Source organism: Barbus barbus, assembly GCF_936440315.1.
Source record: "Barbus barbus genome assembly, chromosome: 49".
Taxonomy (NCBI): Eukaryota; Metazoa; Chordata; class Actinopteri; order Cypriniformes; family Cyprinidae; genus Barbus; species Barbus barbus.
In genome coordinates, this window is record NC_136727.1 from 18,538,202 (window position 1) to 18,563,135 (window position 24,934).

The 24,934-nt window shown below is 38.4% G+C and overlaps 1 protein-coding gene across 1 annotated transcript; it reads left to right on the top strand.

The window, feature by feature from the left end:
- The first annotated feature begins 11,060 nt into the window (after positions 1-11,060).
- LOC306867614 (sialoadhesin-like) lies at positions 11,061-23,368 on the top strand. The gene is made up of 9 exons (XM_079413378.1): positions 11,061-11,110; positions 15,254-15,289; positions 15,560-15,832; positions 15,905-16,039; positions 16,225-16,395; positions 17,031-17,312; positions 21,378-21,620; positions 21,711-21,824; positions 22,202-23,368. Exons 1-9 carry the CDS (start codon positions 11,080-11,082, stop codon positions 22,234-22,236), a joined length of 1,320 nt encoding a protein of 439 aa, XP_079269504.1. The 5' UTR covers positions 11,061-11,079; the 3' UTR covers positions 22,237-23,368.
- The last annotated feature ends 1,566 nt before the right edge of the window (positions 23,369-24,934 follow it).

The following is a 24,934-nucleotide window of genomic DNA, read 5'->3' on the forward strand; positions in this document are numbered from 1 at the left end:
GATATGTCCTAGGTCCTCTGCTATTTTCAATATACATGTTGCCAACCTGCTCCCTAAGGTTGCAAAACTCTGGACTTTTGGTGGTACCAAGGATAGCAAAGTCCACTAAAGGAGGTAGAGCTTTTTCACATTTGGCTCCCAAACTCTGGAATAGCCTTCCTGATAATGTTCGGGGTTCAGACACACTCTCTCTGTTTAAATCTAGATTAAAGACACATCTCTTTAGCCAAGCATTCACATAATGCATCTTATAATCTTGTACTGCAGTTATATCTGATCAAATGTACATTATTATTCTTTAGTTTGGGTTGAACAAATCATTTTTGCTTAGATGGAAGAGCAGCTACGCTAATTGTCTATTTGTTTCTCTGTTTCTGTCACGGAATTAAGATCCCGTGGTAACTAGGAATTACAGACGATTCAGTCTGGATCCAACCCTTAAATGATCTGAGATGACCAAACACCTGAGAAGAGATGATGCCAACCCTTCAGAGGACCTCAGAGGATGCCAATGCTCAGACAGCGTACAGAATTACCAAATTTTGCCATAAGTTAAATATTACATTTCTGCAATATATGAATATATTGTGGAAACTTAATTTTCTGTAGAGCTGCTTTGCAATGATTTGTATCGTAAAAAGCAGTAAAAAAGCGCTATACAAATAAACTTGTACTTGAACTTGAACTAGTGTTATGCCGGTCAGCGTGGTAGCCCAGGCGCACACAGTCATAGGCCACTAGTGTTAAGCCGGTCGGCGTGGTAGCCCAGGCACACATAGTCACCCAAATTCACATTTGGGTACACACTCTAAATGAAAAAGGACAGAATTTGGCACTTACCACCACCTTGTTCAGGAGCTGCAAATAAGCCTGGAAAATCATCTGCAGTACTTCAAAATGAGTACACAGCAAATGGAGAACCTGCTGTCAATTATTGGATCTGGCATCACAGGGACGTCTATAAATTACCGGACACCATTTGGGCCAAAGGAAAAACTTGCAGTGACATTGAGGTAAGCAATTTTCTATTTAACCTATTCGTATATCTGATTTACACTGTAATAATATGTTGTTGGAAGAAAGAAAGAATAAATGATTTCAAAACAATAATTCATTAAATGGATTTTACCGTGTGAGCCATATGACAAGATAACACAGTAATGTACACATGGATACTTTTAATACAAATAATTACAGTAACAGTATCATTATGTAATCTAAAACATAAAACAGGATTAGGAAACAATTTCCAAATCAATCAACCAAGCAAGACAGACAGACAGATAAATAAATAAATAAATTGCATCTCATTGAATTATGACTGTGAATATGGCAGAAGATATGTTGAGGAAGCTGAGTGTGCCACAATATTTTCATGTGGAGCATTCCAGCTACCAAACAGTGGTGGTCCTGTGTGGTAACTAGGCACACCTGGCCCATGATGTGGTCATCCAGGATACATAGCATCTCTATTTTGGCTCTGGTTTGTTCTCTTTTTCCCAGAGATCTCATTTGAGGTGCTAAACTTAGAACGAATAGCTCCGTTTCATCATGTTATTTTGGTGGCACTGTTGGTGTTACTCAAAAGTCCATAAGTTTTTCATTAATTTGTGTGTTCGGACTTTTTGGGTTGTCTCTTCTTTTTTTCTGGGTCTCTGGGGCTGTTCTAGAACTTCTTCACTTTCAGTCCCTGCTGTCTCTGGTACTGGGCTTTCCTCTTCTGAAGTCATTTGTGTGTCTAAATCACCTTCATGGATCGACCCATCCATATAGATTTCGAAATCTACATTACTGATTGTACTGGGAAAAGACAGAGGGACAAATTTTGTACTACCATTAAAGGGATACTTCACCCAAAAATGAAAATGATGTCATTAATTACTCACCCTCATGTCATTCCAAACCCGTAACACCTATGTTCATCTTCGAAACACAAATTAAGATATTTTGGATGAAATTACATGAGGGTCTAAGGGTGTTTAATCTATCAGTATAAATCATAACAATAAAGACTGGCAAACACTGGGAACCATAGCATCATGCTACGTCATTCAATTGACTCAAAAAGGGGTGGAGTGGTCACTTGTAAAGTCACCACTCCATCTTTCATATAAACATTCATATCTTGTTAACAATCACTGATAAATGGTGTATATCTATGGTTTTAGCCGTACGCCCATTAGCCTTTAGCTGGTATTAAACATAAACAACTAAATCAAGTTCAATAAAATCACCAAAACCAGTTTTTTTTTTCCCCACTCGGTTTAAATACTCAATCAGGTAAGTATTATTTCTGTCTCTTTAAGCCTTAAGGGTTTCAGAATCAACCTATTATAATGGAATATAGCACTTGTTAATCTCTGTAATCTTGCCGCTTATTCTTTCGCTTCTGCTGCTATTCTATGCAATGTCTACTTTAGACATTCTACTAACAGTCAGTGACTTTGTAACTCCATGTCAACTAGCAGTCATTAGAGTATTAGTAGACTGTCTGTTTAATATCTTCTAACACTTTATTTTGATGGGTCCACAACATACAACATACTGACTATCAGAAACTTTGCAAGTATATGTCAACTTATTCGACTAACCCTAAACCTACCCTACTCTGAGAGTTAGTAGACATGTAGTTGTAAATTTACGAGAATTAGTTGACATGTAGTTACAAAGTTATTATAGTTAGTAGAAAGTCTAAAGTGGACTATCAAAATAAAGTGTAACCAGGTTGCACTTTTCTAAAAGCGTTTATTATTAAGGGACACTGACAGGTGAAAGGCTACTGACCTTTGCTACTTCACTCTTTGTTCAGTGGCAGGCTGAAATGAATCCTGACTAACCAGTTGTTGGTTGAGAAGAAAGGTGTGAACGTCTAATGTCTGCTTGGCAAACACAACAAAACGAACTTGGCAACCACTTCATGGTGTGCAACATCCAATAGCATCCAATACATGTACCAGCTGAGGCAATTAATTTTGGCAGGCTTAATGGAGATTAAGATTTTACATTTTCCACAGATTCAATCGGTGGAAGCCACAAAATTCAAAACACAAGAATGACCAATGCCTTCATTGTGGGGGGAGATAATTTTGTGAAGCCATTGAAGAGAATGATGAATAGGATGAGTCTGGTTTCCCAATGCACATCTCACTAGAAAAGAATATGGGAAAACAGGTATGATGTTTACAGACTTATACATTAAAATAATAAACCATTTTTTCATGAACTAATCTTCAGGTAAAATGAAGGCAGGCTACTTAAATTACACAACAGCTCAACCATGAGTCTTTGACTTCTAAATTTTGAATTTGACCTTTTAACATCATTGATGATGTTATTGATGACTTTAAAGTGACAGAATTGACACAATGTCAACAATAACTTCACCCAATTGACTGTTTATTTTAAATACATGCAAAACCAAAATTTACTGAACCAACAGCTTCATTCAACAACAAACAAGATATTTACACAGCTAATAAACATATGGATGCACCTGGTACTTGTCTGACATGTTTGATTAACATTCAATTTTGGAATTAAATATCAACACGGCTTCATTTATTCCAAACAAATCTTTAACTCTATTGCAAGGGTTTTTAAACGTGTCTTGGAGCTCTGGACATTTTGCATGTTATTCTAATTTAACACACCTGGTGTGTTTCTCAAATGGAAAGCTGCATCTCAGTGAGGATGTGTAATAAATAAATACAATAAATAAAGGAATACATAAATGTCTCGACTTTCTATTATTGCAGTATGTGTAATGATGACGACCTTCTATGGTCTCACAGTGGTTTACATTGTGCACATTATGTGATTTATTTACAACAACATCTCATTAAATTAGAAAAGCTCAGTGTTAATTCATTGTCAACTCAGTATTTTTTATAATTCATAACACAAAACTCTCTCCCTCTCTGCCCCTTCCACCTTTATCCCTCTCTCTCTCGCTCTCTCTGTCTCTCTCTCGCTCTCTCTGTCTCTCTCTCTCACACACACACACACACACACACACACACACCAAGAGACTGCCAATGCATTAATGTTAAGATCTACTGTTAATTTACCATTTAACGACATGCAGAGAAACCAATGAGGATAAACAGTGAAGGTCATTAAAATCAGTTATTATAAGCAATACGTTTTTGAATAAATATAATACACTGTGTAAATTATCTTTATTAAATATTTACTTCTGTATATATATTTTTTTATCTCAACAGATGGACCCAAAAGTTTTGCAGTTATGGAATTTGCTGAGGATAGTGCTGCTGAAATTATTCCAATGTCATGGTTGGAGGAAACCAAAGAGGTATTGTTTTGATTTCAATAAGTTTTCACATTCATTTACATTACTAAATCAGTTCAAGTAAACCTTTATTTTGTCAGGATATGTTCTGTTACTGGACATTTACGAACACAAGGAAACTTGTAAAAAACTGCACTCCGCCAGACAAAGCGAAGTGGAGGCGATGTCCATTAAAAAAAGTTTGGCTAAAAACAAGTAATGTAGTTTTTGCATTATTTAAATGAATCTACAGTTGTCATCAGCTCCAGTCTCTACCTGCTCACACTCTATTATACAAAAAACCCACACATCATGATCTTTTTAGGTCTGGTCTTGGCTAGGACTACCCAAAGTCTTAAATGTACATCTTACCTGAAGTATTTACCCACAGCATTATTCGTTGCATCCTTGTTCCTGTTGTTCCTCTCCTTTTCTCCTATCTCCAAGTCTGCTCCCACGAACCTGTAAGAGAAAGAGACATCATTGCTACATTTGTTAGTCAGTGACTTATTGGTGTGTTTATGGGGCTTACTCCCCTTCCACAGACTGGTCATCTGCTCTCCAGCCCTGCACATCTTCATGTTGTTGTTTATTGCCAGATACTCATATTTGCTCTGCATCTGTCATTTAGCCTGTGTTTATCATTAATTCTGTGAAGTGTTTCCAGACAGCAGTATTTTAATGAAGATTGTTAAAGCAAAATCTAATCATCAAGAAAATCGCTAAACTACACTTTACACCAATATTTAATATTTTTGCATATTTAATATTTACCGTATTTTCCAGACTCTTACACTAAATATTATATACTAAATAATATATAAGGTATATGCGTATTGGACCGTTTTAATTTACGTCTAAATATGTACACTTTGTGTGTGAGATCAGGCTGTCCAACACATGAAGATCTGTAACATAATCATAGGTAAGTTATCAGTCATGTTTTATATTAATAGCCAATTTTGTTGCACTTTGGAAAATTGTTCTGGTCCCAATGTACATTATTTTAAATAATACCATATCTCAAATAGCTACAATGTTAACATAATATTATTCCTACTTCTAGGGGCAATGCAGAAGTGGTACAAGTCTCTAAAGGCCAGTGAGATTGAAGACCTCATTCAATGGTCCTAAAATGTGCCCCACACAGGCATTTAAAATGGTAAGCAATCGTGTCAGTTTTGTTTTAATTTTCAATGATTCAATGTACCTCATGCAAAATCCATTTTTCTCTTGTTATTTTTGACATGGTTTATAGGCTGATATTAGCTTTAATAAGGTTTGTAACTTTACAGCGACATCTAGGGATGAGTGGCCTAAAATCTAAACTTTTAACTTAGAAAGTATAATTACTAGATGAATGTAAAAAGTATTTGTGCAGTGAATATCATAACACCAGTCTACAGGACATCAGCAAAACTTCATTATTGCCCCCCCACACACACACACACGGTTTTTCTTTGTACTGTATGTGATGATTGACAAACTCATTGCACAAATATTTTCTATGAGAAGCAAACTAATACCCTAGTTTATTATCTTCACTGCGCGTCACGTATGCGGTAATGCGCATCTAAATTATTGCAGGGCAAATTAATTGTAGTAATAACAGTCAAATTGTTAGGCCTATAATTTCTATCTGACTCATGTCTTTTTTTTCCCTTTGTTTTTGATTTGCAGCTGATGGTGAAGTGAAGACGTTGGAGAAGTTGTTCACAGTTTCATGTTCACCGTACACATTTTCATACCTATTGATGTAAATTTTGTTTGTTTAAAATGTTCATATCTCATTTCAGAGATTGAGATCGTTTCTTTAAATGGAAGTTATATTTATTTTTTAATACCATTTAATTCATGGTTCATAAGATTCTTATGTTTTGTGAACAATAAACTATGAAGAAGAAGTGGCTTATTGACTGATTATTTATGTACAGGCATCAGAATGTAGAGGTCAGGAGAGCGTTCTGGGAATCTATGGTTTGTTGGATATAAATCTGGGTATTTCCCTTCTTCGTTGATTAGTTTTTCGTCGTCCATTGCGGTACGCTACTCCACTATTTAAATTACCTGAAGTGATGGTAGTGTCCTGGTAAATCCAGTAGGTGGCAGCAGACGACAGTGAATGTAATCACGACAGGCAAACGTTACATAGGCCTATACTGAAATAGTTTGCGTACGTAAAAATGTCTCAAGAGAAAAATAAAAGATTAAAAGAACTTGTTTATTATACATTTAGTTATACATTTTATTCAAGCTCTAAATTTAATGTATTATTTTGCAGCAGTGGAATCTTGGTATAATGTATTAACAACGATTTGAGACAAATATGATGTTATTTAATATAAAACTATGTAGATGATGCTTTGTGGTGGTGCGGGAATTTGAACAAGGTCCTGAGTCGTAGCTGGGTGCCGCCGGTGTGTGTACACTCATAGAAAACAATGTGTTCCAAGTTTAAAGATGTGACACAACGCGCTGCTGTGCTTCTCATGTAGTGTGCGACCCCCTTTACAATATTATCATAGATAGTACATTTACATTTATTCATGTAGTAGATGCTTTTATCCAGAGTGACTTACAAATGTCCTGAGTGCTGCTGATCTGTATGCAAACATCGGTGTCTTGAAACGTGATACAGACAGCCAGTGAAGACAGGAGAGAGGTATAACGTGGATTCTCTTGGACTCATTAAAGAGCAGTTGTGCTGCTGTGTTCTGGATCATTTGAAGAGGTTTGATTGCACATGCTGGAAGTGGAGACAGAAGAGCATTGACAAGATGACAAGAGCCTGGATGAGATCTTCCTGATGTTGTTCAGTGCAAACCTGCTTGACAGTGCTGTCTTTGCAAAGTGGTCTTTGAAGGTCAGCTGGTCATCAAAGGTTAACCCAGGATTTCTGGCTGAACTGGTTGGTTTGATTATTGATGATTTTATCTGGATGGTGAAGTTGTGCTGTATTGTTGGAGAGACGAGAAGCTCTGTCTGATTTTCATGCTGAAATGCAGTCTGAGATTTGTTTGAAATTAAAAGTAGAGCTGTGTGTCATTAGCATAACAATGGTAAATATCACACACCCCTATTATAAAGCAGTTCAGTCCTAATATAAGGCTCAGTATAGCAATGCTATTCAGTCTCTGTGATGTTTGTTTGCTTTACAAATTATATCCACATGAATCCACACTGTAATTTATAAGCAAGTATATTCCTCATTTCTTAATGAGGAAGTCGTGGCCGGGGAAGTCGTGGCCTAATGGCTAGAGAGTCGGACTCCTAATCCAAAGGTTGTGGGTTTGAGCCCCCGGCCGGCAGGGATTGTAGGTGGGGGGAGTGAATGTCCAGCGCTCTCTCCACCCTCAATACCACGACTGAGGTGCCCTTGAGCAAGGCACCAAACCCCCAACTGCTCCCCGGGCGCTGCAGCATAAAATGGCTGCCCACTGCTCCGGGTGTGTGTTCACGGTGTGTGTGTGTGCATTTGTTCACTACTCACTGCTGTGTGTGTGCACTTCGATGGGTTAAACGCAGAGCACCAATTTCGAGTATGGGTCACCATACTTTTACTTTTCACCATACGTCACGACTTTTTTTTTTTTTTACTTTTTACTTTACTTTAATGGAAGTCTTCTGACTTGTATCACTGCTTTGTAGGTTTTTCTTATTTTGAACTGTTCATGTTTTCCTTCTTTTAATAAAGACGTTGCCTAATTCTGGAGCTGATGCTTTGTTAAACATTCTTGCAGCAAATGAACCTCTTACTGCAGTCAATCAGGTTTTACATGTCAATTATTTTGTACTTTGGAACAAAATGCTACATGTTTTTTTTTTCTTTACATTTAACCTGCAGTTAAAACTAAAACTATCAAATTTAAAACAGATTTGAGCTTGCATTTTTGTATCAACAGCCAATGAATTCACATGTTATTCTTTTTTACACATCCTGTGGTTCTGACTGGAGTGTGAAAATGCTGCATACTAGTGTTCACATGATGAGAACTGCTGCTTTTGGTGGCATTGATGGTTTGTGAACGCTACTGAACAGGAACACATGGAGTCAAAAGCTGAATAGAGCCGTGAAACACCAGAATAGTGTTAATAGTTCTGAGAAATATTTTAAAAAATGTGCTTTGTTTCTATGTGTGTGACATTTGGCTTTTATAATTGATTTTAGTGTCTAAGCATCATATATTATTTGAGAAAAATTGTAATATGAATAGAGATTTACAAAAAAAACAAACGTAACACTTGCTATGAAACCCATATTTATAATACATTATTAGGGTATTCTTAAGGCATTATAATGAATGCATAATGCATTATAAAAAAAACCTTATGCATATTCATAAAATGATATAACATATTATAAGAACAGTTTTGATGTATTATAAAATTGACGTATTTGTGGTTATATCTTTTAAGAGTATGATGATTTATAACACAGTGAACATGTTGCATCCACTTAAGTTACAATAGTTATAATGTATTATATATCTCATATCTTGCCATCTTTTATACTACTTTACATATTCTACTTTACTTTATCAAAGACCACTATAGTAATAATACTACTAATATTTTTTTTTTCTCAAACAGCCATAATATCAGATATCAGATCAGATGAATGTGTAATATGACATATTTGCTTTGAACTATTTTTATTGTAATATCAGTTTGATTATTTTGATGGTACCCTTTAGACAGCTGTCGATAAGTAACTCTGCAACTACATGTCAACTAGCAGTCACTGGAGTATTAGTAGTGTTGCGAAGGACCAGACGGAGTTAGATCCATTTGCAGCTCTTTATTCGGGATAGTCAAACAAGCAGGGTCAATCAACAGCAAACAGCAATGTAGGCGAGGCAGAGACAGAGTTGTGAATACAGGCAGAAGATCGGGGCAGAAAGCAAGAATCAGAATCCGAATTACAATCCAGGTCAGGGCAGGCAGCAAACAATCAATAACGGTAAACAGTCCAAGGTCAAAACTCACAGAAAAGGGAAATAACGCTCAGAAATGACAGCCGGGGCAAATCAAGACTTCGCGGAGTGTCTATGTGATGTGGCAGCTTATATGTGTGTGTGTGTTAATGAGATGCAAGTGTGTGAGTGCAATCAGTCCCAGGTATGAGGCATTATGGGAAATGGAGTCCGAATAAAAACTAATACTCAGGCGATGGCTCCCTCTGGTGGTGCGAGGGAGGCGGCACAGGAACCTCCTCTGTAACAAGTAGTATGTCTGCTAAATATATGCTAACACTTTATTTTGGTGGTTCCCCAACAGACAAACTGACTATAAGTATCTCTGCAAGTACGTCAACATTCTACCCTAACCTTAACCTAAGCTTACTAATACTCTACTAATAATGAGGGTTAGTTGAAAGTTGCTTATAGTCAACAGACTAAGGGGACCATCAAAATAAAATATAACCGAACATATAAACATTGCATTTTCTTGTCTTCAGCTGAAATTATTAACTAGCTCACATCAAAATTAATATTAGCCTCACAGGGAACACTCAAATAACACTCCACACCTAACCACTTACAAGATGTAGAAAGATACTGTACAGATCTTAAACAAACAATGTTAAGATATATAGTCCATTATAAATGTAAAATTAGATTTAATATGGTGTTCATTGTGTGTTATGAATAATCATAATCTTACAAGTTATAAGCACAAATGCGTAAACATTATAATGTATTATAATTGTTGTACTGATTATTTATAAGATGATATAACATATTATAAGGTATTTTATAATGCATTATACATTCATTATAATGCGTTAAGAATACCCTTATAATTTATTATAAATGTAGGCTTCATAGAAAGTGTTACCAAAGAAACTATATTTTTTATAAATATTGATGCTTCTCAACTGATAAAAATTCGTATGTGTTTAGTTTTATCAACATTTCTCATTCTGCAAGAAGAACTAACAAAACAAGATCTGAACACCACTGATATGAGCTTCTCTTCACACACATGTGCTTTATTTAGCATCACAGCATCATCAGAAATTCATCATCAGAAGTTAATGCAAGCTGTTTATTCTTTCTCTTGTACTTCCTCTTTCACATCATTCTCTCAGTTAAATATTGATGCATGGCTGATGTAGGCTTAACATATTTATAAGAATATGTTATTGCTTCAATTTCTACTCAGTAACAGTGTGAAACATACCAGTGTAGTCTGAATTGTTGTAACTGGAATCATAATCATTAAATATGTTTCAATGCCCATCCCTTGCCTTGGTGTATGAATATTAAACTGTGTTCACAGGAACAAATATTTCAGTGTCAGAGGCCTGATAGAATATAAATAGATAGATGAGCTCATAGTTGTGGTTTGTTCTGTTTCAGCTTCACCACACGAACCAGTGAAGGAGGAGCAGCAGTTGTTCACTTTATTGTCATATAAATACATCATTATAAATACAGCTAATACCATAATTACAAAAAAGAACCATCAAAATATTGCTCTATTTCTCTTGTTCATTAAACACACCAGAATACAACTTTTCATAATAGCACATAAATCCTGTTCAATTTAATACTGAGCGGGTCACGACAACATTTCAGTAGAAAGCTTGCATGTTATTCAGTCTGACATTCTGTCAAAACATGTTACAAGATTATCAACATTATCAAAAGATCTTCTGTAACACATGAGGTATATTTGTATGTCGTTAGTCTGTCACAATGTTTCTAAAGATCTGACTGCCGGTTTCAGGAAGTCTTGAGTCTTTAACACAGTCTGTGTCTTTAACCGTCGGTCATCATTCAGTCAGTATGGAGCTCAGTCCACTTCCTCTTGTGCTCTGTGAGTATTATTTTCTCTAAATGTATTTCAGTGGAATTATTATATTATGTAGATGATCAAGTGTTTTAGTGTTCCTAGATTTATGTCTTTTCTTGCTGCTCTCAGAGTTTCAGATCCAGCTGTAGTCCATGATATATGAGTGAAGGATGAGTTTGAGAGAGGAAGTGTGCAGTTAGTGCTGTTTGTGAAAGAGAAATGCACTCTGTTGTGTTGTAGATCAGTGTTTGTTCAGTCAGTCAGTTTTGTGATGTGTAATGGTGTTGAATCAGTTCTGTTGGTTTGTTTTGCAGTTATTGTTGCTGTTATCGTAATATTCACTAGTACACAGTTAGTAAGAGTTTGTCTTTATTCTTCTGCTCGTGATCAGACGGTTTCCTTCAAGTTCTCTAAACAGTTTTCTGCTGTGACCAAATCTATAAAATACCAGTCAGATGTTTTCATGTTTATCTAGACACATATATAGTCCCCACATGATATCTTAATATTTGTTCATCTTTATGTGGCGGGGCGGTGCAATTTTGAGACACAAGCCTAAGTTTTTACTAGTAAGAAAGTCAGACTATGCCACCCTAGGAGTTAACCCCAGGGAAAATACTCAAACCACTCAAATTGAGTAATAAAGCAAACAGGTTCGGTCCCCTCAGAGAATTAGGCAAGAGACGTGAGTAACGTATAAAAATACAAATGTTTATTAATACAGACATGGTTTAAAATGTTGTACAGTAAAACCAAGAGACACTAGACACCCCACTTCAAACAAAAACAAATTACAAAAGGAAAAAGATAATACAAACCAACTTAGTAGGTAGCAATTATTGTATATGTCAAACAAAAACTGAATAATACCGGCAGGGCTGAGGCTCCAAACGGCGGGAATCAATGTAGAGTTTGGTTTTACAAGGGTACACGTCCACACGCACCCGTCCCGTGCAGTCTGATCAAACACTCAAAGTGTACACCGCACACGATAAAGAACAACCACCACAAGGAGGAAGATCAATCCACCCGTGGGACCCCAGCTCCTGGGGGGGGTAACAATGGTAATTTTAGATTACCTTTCGGATGTATTTAATCATAAAACCATTTATAATCTATGAAAACATTCATTAACAACTTGTCATATTTTCTCTAAACCTTCTTGTACATTAAGACAGGCGTCTGAAATTCTGCCCAAATTAAAGATACGTTGTGTTTGAATTTGTACATCTTATAATATAATTATTAATGACCTCTTGTGTTTAATAAAAAAAACAACAACATTGATTAGTGAAATGAATGAATGATTTCATAAAATATTAGAATGATTGTCTCTCATTGGCCGGATTAGCCAAGTCCTCAAAACACGTCTTATTTAGCGGTACGGTATTACATGATTTGTAGATTATATTTAATAGTTTACACTTTGCAAAAATGTTTTCAATTGGTTTTAAAAAGGTAACATTACATTCGTAAGGACTCTACACTTACGTTTCTTTTCAGGAGCACTAATGCTTCTACTTAAAAAATAAATAAATTAGGAACACCTTCTGATCAATGACAGAAATTAACCTTACTATTATAAAGGTGATGTTTGAATCAAAGTATTTTTTTAACCGTTGTAATGCCATTTTTAATGTCATATGTTGTGCCAAAAATAGATTAACTTTTTGTAAAAAAAAAAAAAATTAAACAATAAATTCACTGAAAATAATAAGATACAATCAAGAATAACAATACTTATTACTGTTATTTAAAAGTAACGCCTTATCTTACAATATTACTCTCAGAATTGTAATGCGTTACATGACTCCTGTATTACTTTTGAGTTACTTTCACCAAAATAACTACAGAAGTAAAACTTAACATAATAAAATGACAAAATGTACTAGAGCCCTGCACGGGCCTCAAATTTAGGCCCTAGCCCGGCCCTGGCCCGAGACGCTCAAGCCCTAGCCCGGCCCTGGCCCGAGACGCTCAGGCCCTATCCCGGCCCTGGCCCGAGACGCTCAGGCCCTATCCCGGCCCTGGCCCGAGACGCTCAGGCCCTAGCCCGGCCCTGGCCCGAGACGCTCAAGCCCCAGCCCGGCCCTGGCCCGAGACGCTCAGGCCCTATCCCGGCCCTGGCCCGAGACGCTCAGGCCCTAGCCCGGCCCTGGCCCGAGACGCTCAGGCCCTATCCCGGCCCTGGCCCGAGACGCTCAGGCCCTATCCCGGCCCTGGCCCGAGACGCTCAGGCCCTAGCCCGGCCCTGGCCCGAGACGCTCAGGCCCTATCCCGGCCCTGGCCCGAGACGCTCAGGCCCTATCCCGGCCCTGGCCCGAGACGCTCAGGCCCTATCCCGGCCCTGGCCCGAGACGCTCAGGCCCTAGCCCGGCCCTGGCCCGAGACGCTCAGGCCCTATCCCGGCCCTGGACCGAGACGCTCAGGCCCTATCCCGGCCCTGGACTGAGACGCTCAGGCCCTATCCCGGCCCTGGCCCGAGACGCTCAAGCCCTAGCCCGGTCCACGTCCGACAGCTTATCAGAATTACCGACCCGAGCCCTTCTTTTTCCCCCTTCTCCCAAAACAGCTTATACTACTGTTTCGGCTATTAAAATAGTTCAAAATTATCATATTTTGTTAATTTAGAAAATTGTTTGGAGCATTTTTGTTCGTTAAATAGCCTAAATAAAAAGTTTTTTTTTTTTCTTTAAAGTAATGACCAAGCGGCCAGCTGCATGAGCTGATCAAAGCCTATGTTTGATCAATTGAGCCTTCTCATATCATCAGGACTTGCATAAAATAATGTATAGATATACTAAAACAGTTCAAGCATATAACAATGATTAAACGTTAAACCTGTTCTATAATAATAATGTGCGCTAGCCTATATCTCAGTTTGTGTGGAGAGTGGAAGCTAAAGCGCTCTGCAGGACGTGGAGGCACCAGCTTGGGATTTTTTTCAGTGGAAACAAATTAAAATAGCCTACACTGTCATTTTTTGTTTGTTTTGTTTGTTTTTTTTATAACAGTAAGAGTAATACATCATTCGGACCTGTAAAGGGTCTACTTGTATTTGTGCGCACTCACAAAACCAACAAAAGGTAGTTATTTTATAAAACAAAGAAAACAAACATGATGTGCTTTCTGCCGCCTTGAACCGAAGCTGAGCAAATACATGCCTCACAGACATGATAAATATATCTATAGAAAGCTTTAAATTATTACTAAACGAAATAAAACAATCGAAAACAAAAACTCTTTTATTATAATCTTAATCATAATCAATAAAGATGCATTTCTCTCTAAAGGCGCGTCTAATGAGGAGACGGAGAGTCAGGATCAGCAACTTCATCCTTGCGACACAGACTCAGAAAACATTAGTTTATTAGTAAATAGTTCAAATATCTCCTTAGTATTTCCCGTAGACACATTCATGGTTATGTTTGCTGGGGTTTTGCAGCAAGCCTTAGCCTATTGCATGCATTAGAACGCAGAACTCTTCATCTGCGCTGAAGTCACCTGCTGCTGCTGCGGGACACTAAACACCATCGAGCTGCTCTCAGTCCCGGTCTCCTGTTGTTTCCACCAGCGCGGTGATTTTTTCATCACTAATCGATGGATGTCTACAATATAAAAATAAGGAGAAACCCAAAACAGGCCCGAGGCCCGGCCCGCGTCTGAACTATGACTGGAAATTGTCCCGAAGCCCGGCCCAAGAGGCGTAAAAAAATCGGGGCCCGTCTGGCCTGGGCCGAAATGCAGGGCTCTAATCAGAATTACCGACCTGAGCATGCTTTACCCCCCCCCAAAAAAAACAGCTCGTTTCAGCCATTAAAATAGTTCAGCTTTGTGTGTAATGGCAAAATTATTATATTTCTTTTTAGGTTTTTTTATTAAGTTAATTTAGAAAAAATGTTTGGAGCATTTTTTGTTCATTAAATACGTATTTTTCTTTCTTAAAGTAACGACCAAGCTGCCAGCAGCAGACCGGCAGGCATGTTTGATCAATTTAGCCTTCTCAAATAAGGTCTATAGATACACTAAAACAGTTCAAGCATATAACAATGTTTAAACATTAAACCTAGATAAATGTGTGCTGCATCAGTAGTTTGTGTGGAGACTGGATTTTAACTGAAATTATCAGTTCATTGTTCACATTATCAGTTGTTCTCTCTGTTTTAGTGCTGATTTCAAACATCTACTCTCAACATACTGAAGGTGAGTCAATTTAATTCATATTTTCATATGAGTGATTCTACATTAAATTGCATTATAAATGCACCCTTTTAACAAGTTTAATTATTCATGTGACAATTCTGAGGTGTGACAAGAAACACAAAATATATCATCCATCAAAAACAGCAGAAATATATATATATTGCATTCTCTGTGAAATCAGAACAGAGACAAGATCTTCTGTTGGAAAACTTTTATTAAAAAACTCACAACTGTTTCTATATTGTATTGTGAATTGTTGTCATTGTACAGAAACCCCAAAACCCACAGTGACCATCAAACCTGCTCAACATGTATTCAGAGGAGAGACAGTCACTCTCAGATGTGACATATATGCTGAAGGAGTCACTAGCTGGCAGTACAGCTGGTATAAAGATGGTTCAGGCAATGCTTTCAGTGAACTACAGGAACACACATTCAGTTCTGTTACTGAGTCTGACGCAGGTAAATACTTCTGTTATGGAGCAGAAAGCGGAGGATCACGAACATCACACCTCATTGATGAAGTTACACTGACAGTATCAGGTGAGTTTGATCATCTCTTCACATTCACACACAAGTTTAACATGTTATTAATGAGGGATTTCTCGATTTCAGATAAAGCCCAAGCAGTTTTAAGTGTTTCTCCACAGACGTGGTTGACTGAAGGAGATCCAGTGACTCTGATCTGTGAGGTTGAGGGCTCCTCTACAGGCTGGACATTCAGCTGGTTCACTGTAACTGTCTCATCAGGTAAGATATAATGTGCTTCATGAAGTAACATCTGAAAAAACTGGATTCATAAAAAAATATTGTAGAGATTAAAAATACTTAATCAATCTGAATACTCTGATTATACCAATAAAGGTAATTTATAAGACTCATGTATAAATGTCTGCTCATGACTTGAGGTAACTGCACTTTTTCACTTTATACAGACAACAGCAATCAATATCATCTGCTCTCAGACAGCAGCAGAGGAGCTGGAGGAAACTACACTGTCATTTCTGCTGCTATAAAGCACACAGGAGTTTATATGTGCAGAGCAAAGAGAGGAGATCCAGGCTATGACACAACCATCAGCAACAAACAGCCACTATGGGTCACTGGTGAGTTCAGACTGAACCACAGAATGAATGAGACACTCTGGAAATTGAAGCTTGATGTGTCTTGAAATGTTATCCTGTCATAATATACAGCTACTTATTAATGGTGTGAATGGAGAAAGATGCTTCTGCTGTCAGGTGTAGTTACTGCATCTACTAGCAGTGCCTAAATAAACCAAACTAACGAGCAACACCTTGATTCCTGGGTTAGCTGCAACAAATGTAAAATGTTCAATTCTAACGGTGGAAAATTGTCATGAAAAACTCAAATATAACTACTGTGGCACAAAAGTGTTAATTACATAAGTGGACTTCAGAGAACATAATCAAATAAGTGTAATAAAAATGTATCTTCTGACCTATTTAATAAATAGTTTTTTTAAATTGTTATGTAATTGTAAACAAACCTTGATTCTAGACACTATACCAACACGTAATGACAAATATTTTAAGGTATAAATTTGTTTATGTAGTTTTAAATATAAATACTTAGTGAAGACTTATAAATTTTCAGTTATTAGAACTTGAATATTTTTTTCTGAAAAGCTGCTTTGAAACAATGTAAGTTGCGTAAAGTGTTTTATTAATAAAACTGTCTTGACTTGATTTCTAAATTGTAGCTGTAATTGTCTTCTCAGGTGTTTCTCCTCCAGTCTCTCTGATCGTCAGACCCAACAGAACTCAACACTTCACATATGTCTCTCTCTCTCTGAGCTGTGAGGACCAGAGTAACTCTACTGGATGGAGAGTCAGAAGATACACAGAGAGCTGGAGTCTGGAAGATTGTTCATCATCAGTGTGGGGATCACAAACAGGATCTACATGTACAATCAGACACACCATCCCAGATGACACTGGAGTGTACTGGTGTGTGTCTGAATCTGGAGAGAAATATCCTCCTGTTAATATCACTGTACACCGTGAGTCTGTGTTTCTGTATTTATTCATTTCACAAAAGCCCTTATTTTATGTTATCAATTCAGTCACCGACACAATCGTATTCCTGAATAACAATGAGTCCGCTAGACTAATAAATAATAACCTTTGACTAATAAGCCACTACTCAAACTTTCACTTTTGTCAAAAATAAATAAAAATATTGTGATTCTAAATTTATCCAGAATCGTGCCGTCATTTACCCAACATTTGCTCAAATCAGTCAAACTGAGAAAACACAAGGAGCTTTTATCGTGTACTAAAGTGTGTTGTTCATAAGAGAGGAAAAGTCAAGAAATTAACAGAAAAATGCTGTAAAAAGTGTCTTGTAAACCTGCGTCTGCAGTCAGGAGCAGAGTCGGATAATGCTTGTGTGTGCAAACGGTTAACATAAGATATATTAATATATTAATACAGATATAAATAAATAGATACAAGGTGACACCGTCAGAAGTCACTCAATGCTAAACGCCACACATAGACACAATGTAAATAAGATATTATTATTATAAAGGATAAATTGAAGTGAGTGACAGCTTTTTATTGATTATATAGAAGCACTATTTACTCTCTTTCAAGGCTATAAAATATTCAGAATCTGAATAAAAGTTTTGTTTTATGTGCTGCTAACAGGACCCACGTACACAAACCCTGTATGCAACAATGTGTCAGGAGTGACTGAAAAAGAGAACGGATGAGAGAGGAAAGTCTGTACTGTACGGGTTTAGGCGCTGTAACAAGACAAAGATATAAACAGAAAAACATAACTTGTGTTACGTGATCCTTAGGTTATAAAGAGGAGCGATGTTTTTAACTAAATTGAAAAACTTGCCTGCAGTTTATATGCTAAGCAACTAACCCTGAGCACAAACAAGCTATTTTGAAAGTGAATCCGGTGTTTAAATGAAGGATATGGGATATATGTCACTCCTGAAACTTTGCTGCATGTACAGGGTTTGTGTGGATCCTGTTAGCTGCACAAAAACAACTTTTATTTAAATTCTGTAGGACTGTCGCGATTCGTCGATTTTAGTCGACTAGTCGATTTTTAAAAATCGTCGACTTCATTTTGCTCGCGTCGACTAACGTTAACCGCCAAAATACCGGAAGTGGCGCATTTCAGGACGAAAATCCATAAAACACATTTTTAGGCAGTATCTGAAATCGCCCCCTATACTCTTAAATAGTGCACTATTTGAGGGGACAGCCATTTTAAGTGGTGTTCGAAACAATAGTGGATGTTCTGGAGTGCACTCATTCAATCCCACAATGCACCGCAAAAACGAGTGTACAACGATGTACACTCAACGGCTAGAGAATCCCCAGAATGCACTGCGAGAGTCGCACACCGAGTCAATTCCCGCGTCTCACTAGAAGATGGCGCCTGCAGCTGAATCATCCATTCATTGATTTTAGAAGCACTCGTCCACGGCGTAATACAGCGTAATACAACACAGGTACAAAGTTGTAAATTGACTATTAGGGTTTATACATAATTTCCGTGACAGAGTTCAAGATATATCCTTCAATCTTACTACTGGAGCTGCCCGTTTCAAATGATTATTAAACAGCAAGCAAACTACACAAAAGCGGCAGAATTCACTCACTCGTTTTCATTCACTCCTTCAAGTGAACTGTATGAGTGGACTAATGTAGGGAATAGTGAATGAGGGTATAGGGGGCAATATCGGATACAGCCTTACACTATTTTCCAAGGCTGCATGATATATTAAACCCATTTAAAAAGCATAATTAAGCATAATTGTGAATTCACAAACGCTATGATTGAATTAAATAATTATATGCGATGCAGTTCTAACACAGTATATGCTCTTTAATTATTTCCATGCGTGTAGTTAAGCACGTGCGTCTCACAGCGGCTCCACAGAAACTGTTATCATTTACACGTGGAGCATCTCAAACTCATCTCTGCATGTTGTTGTGAGTTTGTGTTTATTATAACATTCATCTGGGAATGCCGTTTCATCAGATTTGTGAGGTAAATCACTTCTACACAAACAAGAGAATACATCGAGATTTCAAAATAAAAGCTCAAACTCTCTGAGTTTACACGGATAGATGTCCACATATTCATTCAATTACAGCGGCTATACCATTTCTGTCCTAAAGAAATGGACAAATATTAAAGATTAAGTGTACGTTTGAATTAAATGGTGCTTCGTCAATATTAAACAGTAATGTGTAAAAACAATCATCAGTCCGTCGGCGGCCCTGCAGGCCTTTGTTGTAATGCGTCATCTACATTAGCTCTATTGTTTAGAATACATTTATGTATTTGAACTAATTATTATTGCATAATTGCTATTATATATGTATTTTAAGTCATTTTAAAAGCTATTGTTCACTTACATCAGTTTATTGCCACAAAACGATTCATAATTATAGGACCGTATGAAATCAGTTTTATTTCTAAATTAGTTTTTTCCATTTATATTTTTCTATACTCTGTTTTAATGGTTAGATTAAATTTATTAATCAAAAAGCCTGTTGAATTAATTGAGTTTTACAGTTTTATTTGTACCAAATTCTGTTTTCCATTATTTTCTGGATTCCATTAAATTGTAATAATCAAAAGCATCTCCAATTAATTGATTTTATATTAAAAGTATATATATGTTTTTGTTTTTTTATTTTTTTAAAGAAATACTGCACATTTAAATGTTTCACCTAAATAAATTCTGGTAAATAATATTTCTGGTAAATGCTCCTTTAAAAAGTGTTTTTTTTATTATTATTATAGTTTTATTATTAGACTAGAACACATGGATATGTTGTCATTCTTAGACTAATAATACTGAACTGTGATTTCAGTGATTTGGACACTTGCTTCTTGCACTCGATGTTGCACTTTACTTTTGCTTTAAAAAAGGATTTCATATAAATTTGGATTTCATTTGGTGAAATTAATCGTTTAGATTAATCGATAAATTAATCGGAATAAAAATAGTCGTTAGTGGCAGCCCTAAAATTCTGATTTGATTACATGGAAGCACTATTTGCTCGATTTCTAGGCTATAATCACTAAAAAAGCTGTCACTCACTTCAATTTATCCTTTATAATAATAATATCTTATTTACATCGTGTCTATGTGTGGCGATTAGCATTGAGTGACTTTGACGGTGTCACCTTGTATCTATTTATTTATATCTGTATTAATATCTTATAAATCTTAATATATCTTATATTAACCGTTTGCACACACAAGCATTATCCGACTCGGCTCCTGACCGCAGACGCAGGTTTACAAGACACTTTTTACAGCGTTGTTCGATCAGTTTCTTGACTTTTCCTCTCTTATGAACAACACACTTTAGTACACGATAAAAGCTCCTTGTGTTTTCTCGGTTTGACTGATTTGAGCATTCATAAACAACACAAAACACAGTCATCTTGAGTTTCTGCTACTGATTCCTATGGAGAAAAATCACTTCCTGCCCTCCAGCTGCATTCGTTCGTCATCAGAACCACGTGATTGCAAACAACCTATTTGAGTTTCTCCATAAACTGGAACCTCTTCCACGGAGCACATCTGCAGAAGCCCATATATCTCTCTGATTTGTGTCTTTGCATTAACTTTGTATGCAATCTACTCGTGCAAATAATTCAATTCACTTTTGGTGTTCACACATTAGATCTTCCTCATCTGTTTCTCTTGTTCTTCCTCCTGTTTATTTGACCGCTGTGGGGTTCAGAGCGTTCAGCTGCTCCTCGTCTCTGATACTCTCTTACACAACAATGTGAAAGTGATTCTCTTCTTACTTTTAAATCACGTATTAAACTCATCTTTTTAAATGAGCTTTTCCTGATTCATTTTAATTTATGGATTATCTTAATGTTGAATAGATGTTGCTTTGATTGTATTACTGTCTTGTAATTTATGATTGTTATTAAGTTGTCCTTGAGTGTTTTCAAAGGCACCTCTAAATAAAATGCATTATTATTATTATTATTATTATTGTTGTTGTTGTTGATACACTCTTACTATATTCTTATTATTTGTCAGTTGATGTTTGCTCTGTTTCTGTAGTTGGTGTGATTCTGGAGAGTCCTGTTCATCCTGTGACTGAAGGAGAAACTCTGACTCTACGCTGTTTAGATCAAAATACAACCTCACCAAACCTCAGATATGATTTCTATAAAGATGGGTCACTCATCCAGAGTCAAACTACAGAGATGATCATCTCTACTGTCTCAAAGTCACACGAGGGTTTCTACTCCTGCAAACACCCAGAGAGAGGAGAGTCACCCAAGAGCTGGATCTCAGTCACAGGTGAGAGTCAATGAAACTGAGCTGATTTATTTCTTCTTATGTTCTCGTTCAGATATGGTGCTTGATAAAGTGTTTGTGTCTCTTCTTCAGCGTCTCATTCAGGATCTCAGATCTCTGTCCTCCACACACTCAGTTCTGTTCTGGCGGTTTCTCCATATCTGCTAGTGACAGTCGTGCTGATTTTCAAATGCTGCAGGATGAGAGGTAAATGTCTGATTTATTACATTATATTCAGTTAAACTCCAAATTGGTCATTATCGATAACACTGTGTAGCTTATCATGCTTTGGGTTTGTAAGGTTATTAAAGCTGCTTTGAAACAGCATGTATTGTGAAAATTGTTGTAATACAAATTAGTTAAACTGAATCTGCCTCACTCCTTCTTTATATCTTTTACTCTACAAATATTTCATCGCTGATAAAATACATGATTTTTAGTTTTGCCTTTTCTAGTCAATTTTTTTTAAATATTAAAATGTAGTTAAAAGATGATGTTAGGTAGTTCATAAAAAAACAAACAAAGACAAAAAACATACATATCTGTTCAAGTAAATGCTTGATTGTTTTGTGTGTATTTAACAGCTGCATCTGTTGAAGAGCAAGAAACTGCAATCTGATCTGAATCTGTCGTGATGGTGAGAGAACTTCATCCTGGAATCTCTCAGAATCTCAGTTCAGACTGAACATGATTATTTACTGTAAAAGTCATGTTTTGGAAGTGACTCCTTTTAGCATCTTACAGTTATTAAAGTCATCATGAACCAGCATCACAACCCTTTTGACTTCTGAGTGAAACAGAATATTCAACGAGAAAACGTGTGGAGAAGAACTTGATTTGATCCATCAGGAATTAATTGGATTGTAAAAAAAAAAGAAAAAAAGGCTGTTATATATAGTTTAGGTAACACTTTAGAATAGGGAACACTTGTTCACTATCAACTATGACTTTTCCCTCAATAAACTCCTAATTTGCTGCTTATTAATAGTTGGTAAGGTAGTTGTTAAGTTTAGGTATTGGGTAGGATTAGGGATGTAGAATAAGGCATTAATATGTGCTTAATTACTGCTAATAAATGGCTAATATTCTAGTAATATGCATGCTAATAAGCAACTAGTTAAGAGACCCTAAAATAAAGTGTTACCATAGTTTATGTTTTTCTGCTTTACTATCATAATTAGTGGTGTGCGATATTGATGAAAAAAGGTTATATCTCTATTTCCTGGGTGAGCAAGTTGTGTATAAAAGGTGTCATATTGGACATATACTAGATTAACTCATGGACATTTATTGATTGCTGAAGGAGCACCAAAATGTTAATACAGCGGGACTCACTTGACGGTGAAACATGTGCTTTAGCTCTGCACAATATTTAATGTCATTGTCACGAGTCCGGGCCCTGCGCCTCTCCCTGTCGCCACCAGAGGTCACCATCTCCTTTCCTCCCGGACTCACCTCACGTAATCACATACACCTGCCACATCACATACACCTGCCACACTCATTACACCCGCAACTGTTCTCCATTACCACGGACTATATAGTCTCCCCTCTCCTACCACTCTGTCTGGTTGCATTATTTGTTATTTGATATTTGGTGTGTGTAGATGTGTTGCAGTGTTTTGCTTCGAGTGTTTGCTCTGGGCTGGGATACACGCACCTCGTTGCCGTTTTTGTGTCCCAGTCCTTTTATGTTTTGTTTTTTGTGCCGTGTTGGCCTTTTTGTTGTTCATTAAAAGAACCTTACCTGCAATTGGACCCTGACCTCGTCTTTTCACGGCGTCCCGTGACAGAATGCAACCAGCAAAGATGGGTCCAGCAGGGAGGTTCCTCCACATCTTCCAGGGAGACCGAAGCATAGAGGATTATGCCAGGGACTTCATTAAAGGAGCTCGTCAGTCGGCGACGGAGAAGACCTGCCTCATGGTCTTCTTCTGGGGAGGCCTGGCTGAGCCCTTCAAGTCCCTGATACCATACTGGGACCCCAGGGAGTCGCTGGAGGACTACATCAACCTGGCTCTGCAGGTGAGCGGCTCAGCCTTCAGGTTGGAGTTAGCTGCGGAGCCCGTTCACAGTTCTCCCGAGGCGGTGATCCGGGGGGCGGCGGTTCGCTCACGAATATTGCCCAGTGCCTCGCGCCCGCTTCCGGAGCGTCCTGGGCTGATGCGCAGCGTGCGGGAACCCACGATGAAGTCAGTGCGAGCGGCGCTGACCGCTCATGTTCCTCCCGAGACAGCGGTGCTCGCTCACGAAGCCCCCGAGAGAGCGGTGTTCGCTCACGAAGCCCCCGAGAGAGCGGTGTTCGCTCACGAGGCTCCCGAGACAGCTGTGCTCGCTCACGTTCCTCCCGAGGCGATGGTGCTCGCTCACAAAGCTCCCGAGAGACCAGTGTTCGCTCACGAAGCTTCCGAGACGATGTTGACCGCTCACGTTTCTCCCAAGACAGCTGTGCTCGCTCACGTTCCTCCCGAGGCGATGGTGCTCGCTCACGTTCCTCCCGAGACAGCTGTGCTCGCTCACAAAGCTCCCGAGACAGCGGTTTTCGCTCACGAGGCTCCCGAGACAGCGGTTTTCGCTCACGAGGCTCCCGAGACAGCGGTGTTCGCTCACGAAGCCCTCGAGAGAGCGGTGTTCGCTCACGAGGCTCCCGAGACAGCGGTGCCCGCCCACGTTCCTCCCGAGAGAGCGGTGTTCGCTCACGAAGCCCCCGAGAGAGCGGTGTTCGCTCACGAAGCCCCCGAGAGAGCGGTGTTCGCTCACGAAGCCCCTGAGAGAGCGGTGTTCGCTCACGAGGCTCCCGAGAGAGCGGGGTTCGCTCACAAGGCCCCGAGACAGCGGTGTTCGCTCACGAAGCCCCCGAGAGAGCGGTGTTCGCTCACGAGGCTCCCGAGGCCGTGGAGCTCACTTCATGCCTTCTCGAAGCGGCGGTGTCTGCTCAAGAGCCTCCCAAGGTGGCTGCGTCCGCTCACAGTTCCCTCGAGGCGGCGGTGTCCGCTGATGTTCCCCACCCTGATGTGCCCCCCGAAGCGGTGGAGCCCACCATTGCCCGCTCCAGGGTGGCAGCTCCACACTCACCGCGGTGGTGGCCGCCGGTTCTGCCCTGGGTCTCCATCCCGCCGGCGCTGCCTCAGAGCCCAGGTTCCCTTCCACTACACGGGCCTGGTTTTGCTCTGGGCTGGGATACACGCACCTCGTTGCCGTTTTTGTGTCCCAGTCCTTTTATGTTTTGTTTTTTGTGCCGTGTTGGCCTTTTTGTTGCTTTTCCTGTAGATAATGCTTTGAACTTTAAATACACGTTATTACTCCCATAATCGCGT

Coding starts and splice junctions, on each gene's coding strand:
- LOC306867614 (XM_079413378.1), top strand. CDS start 11,080: ATGGAGCTCAGTCCACTTCCTCTTGTGCTCT. Junction 15,290..15,559: donor CTACTCTCAACATACTGAAG/GTGAGTCAATTT, acceptor GTCATTGTACAG/AAACCCCAAAACCCACAGTG. Junction 16,040..16,224: donor CACTGTAACTGTCTCATCAG/GTAAGATATAAT, acceptor CACTTTATACAG/ACAACAGCAATCAATATCAT.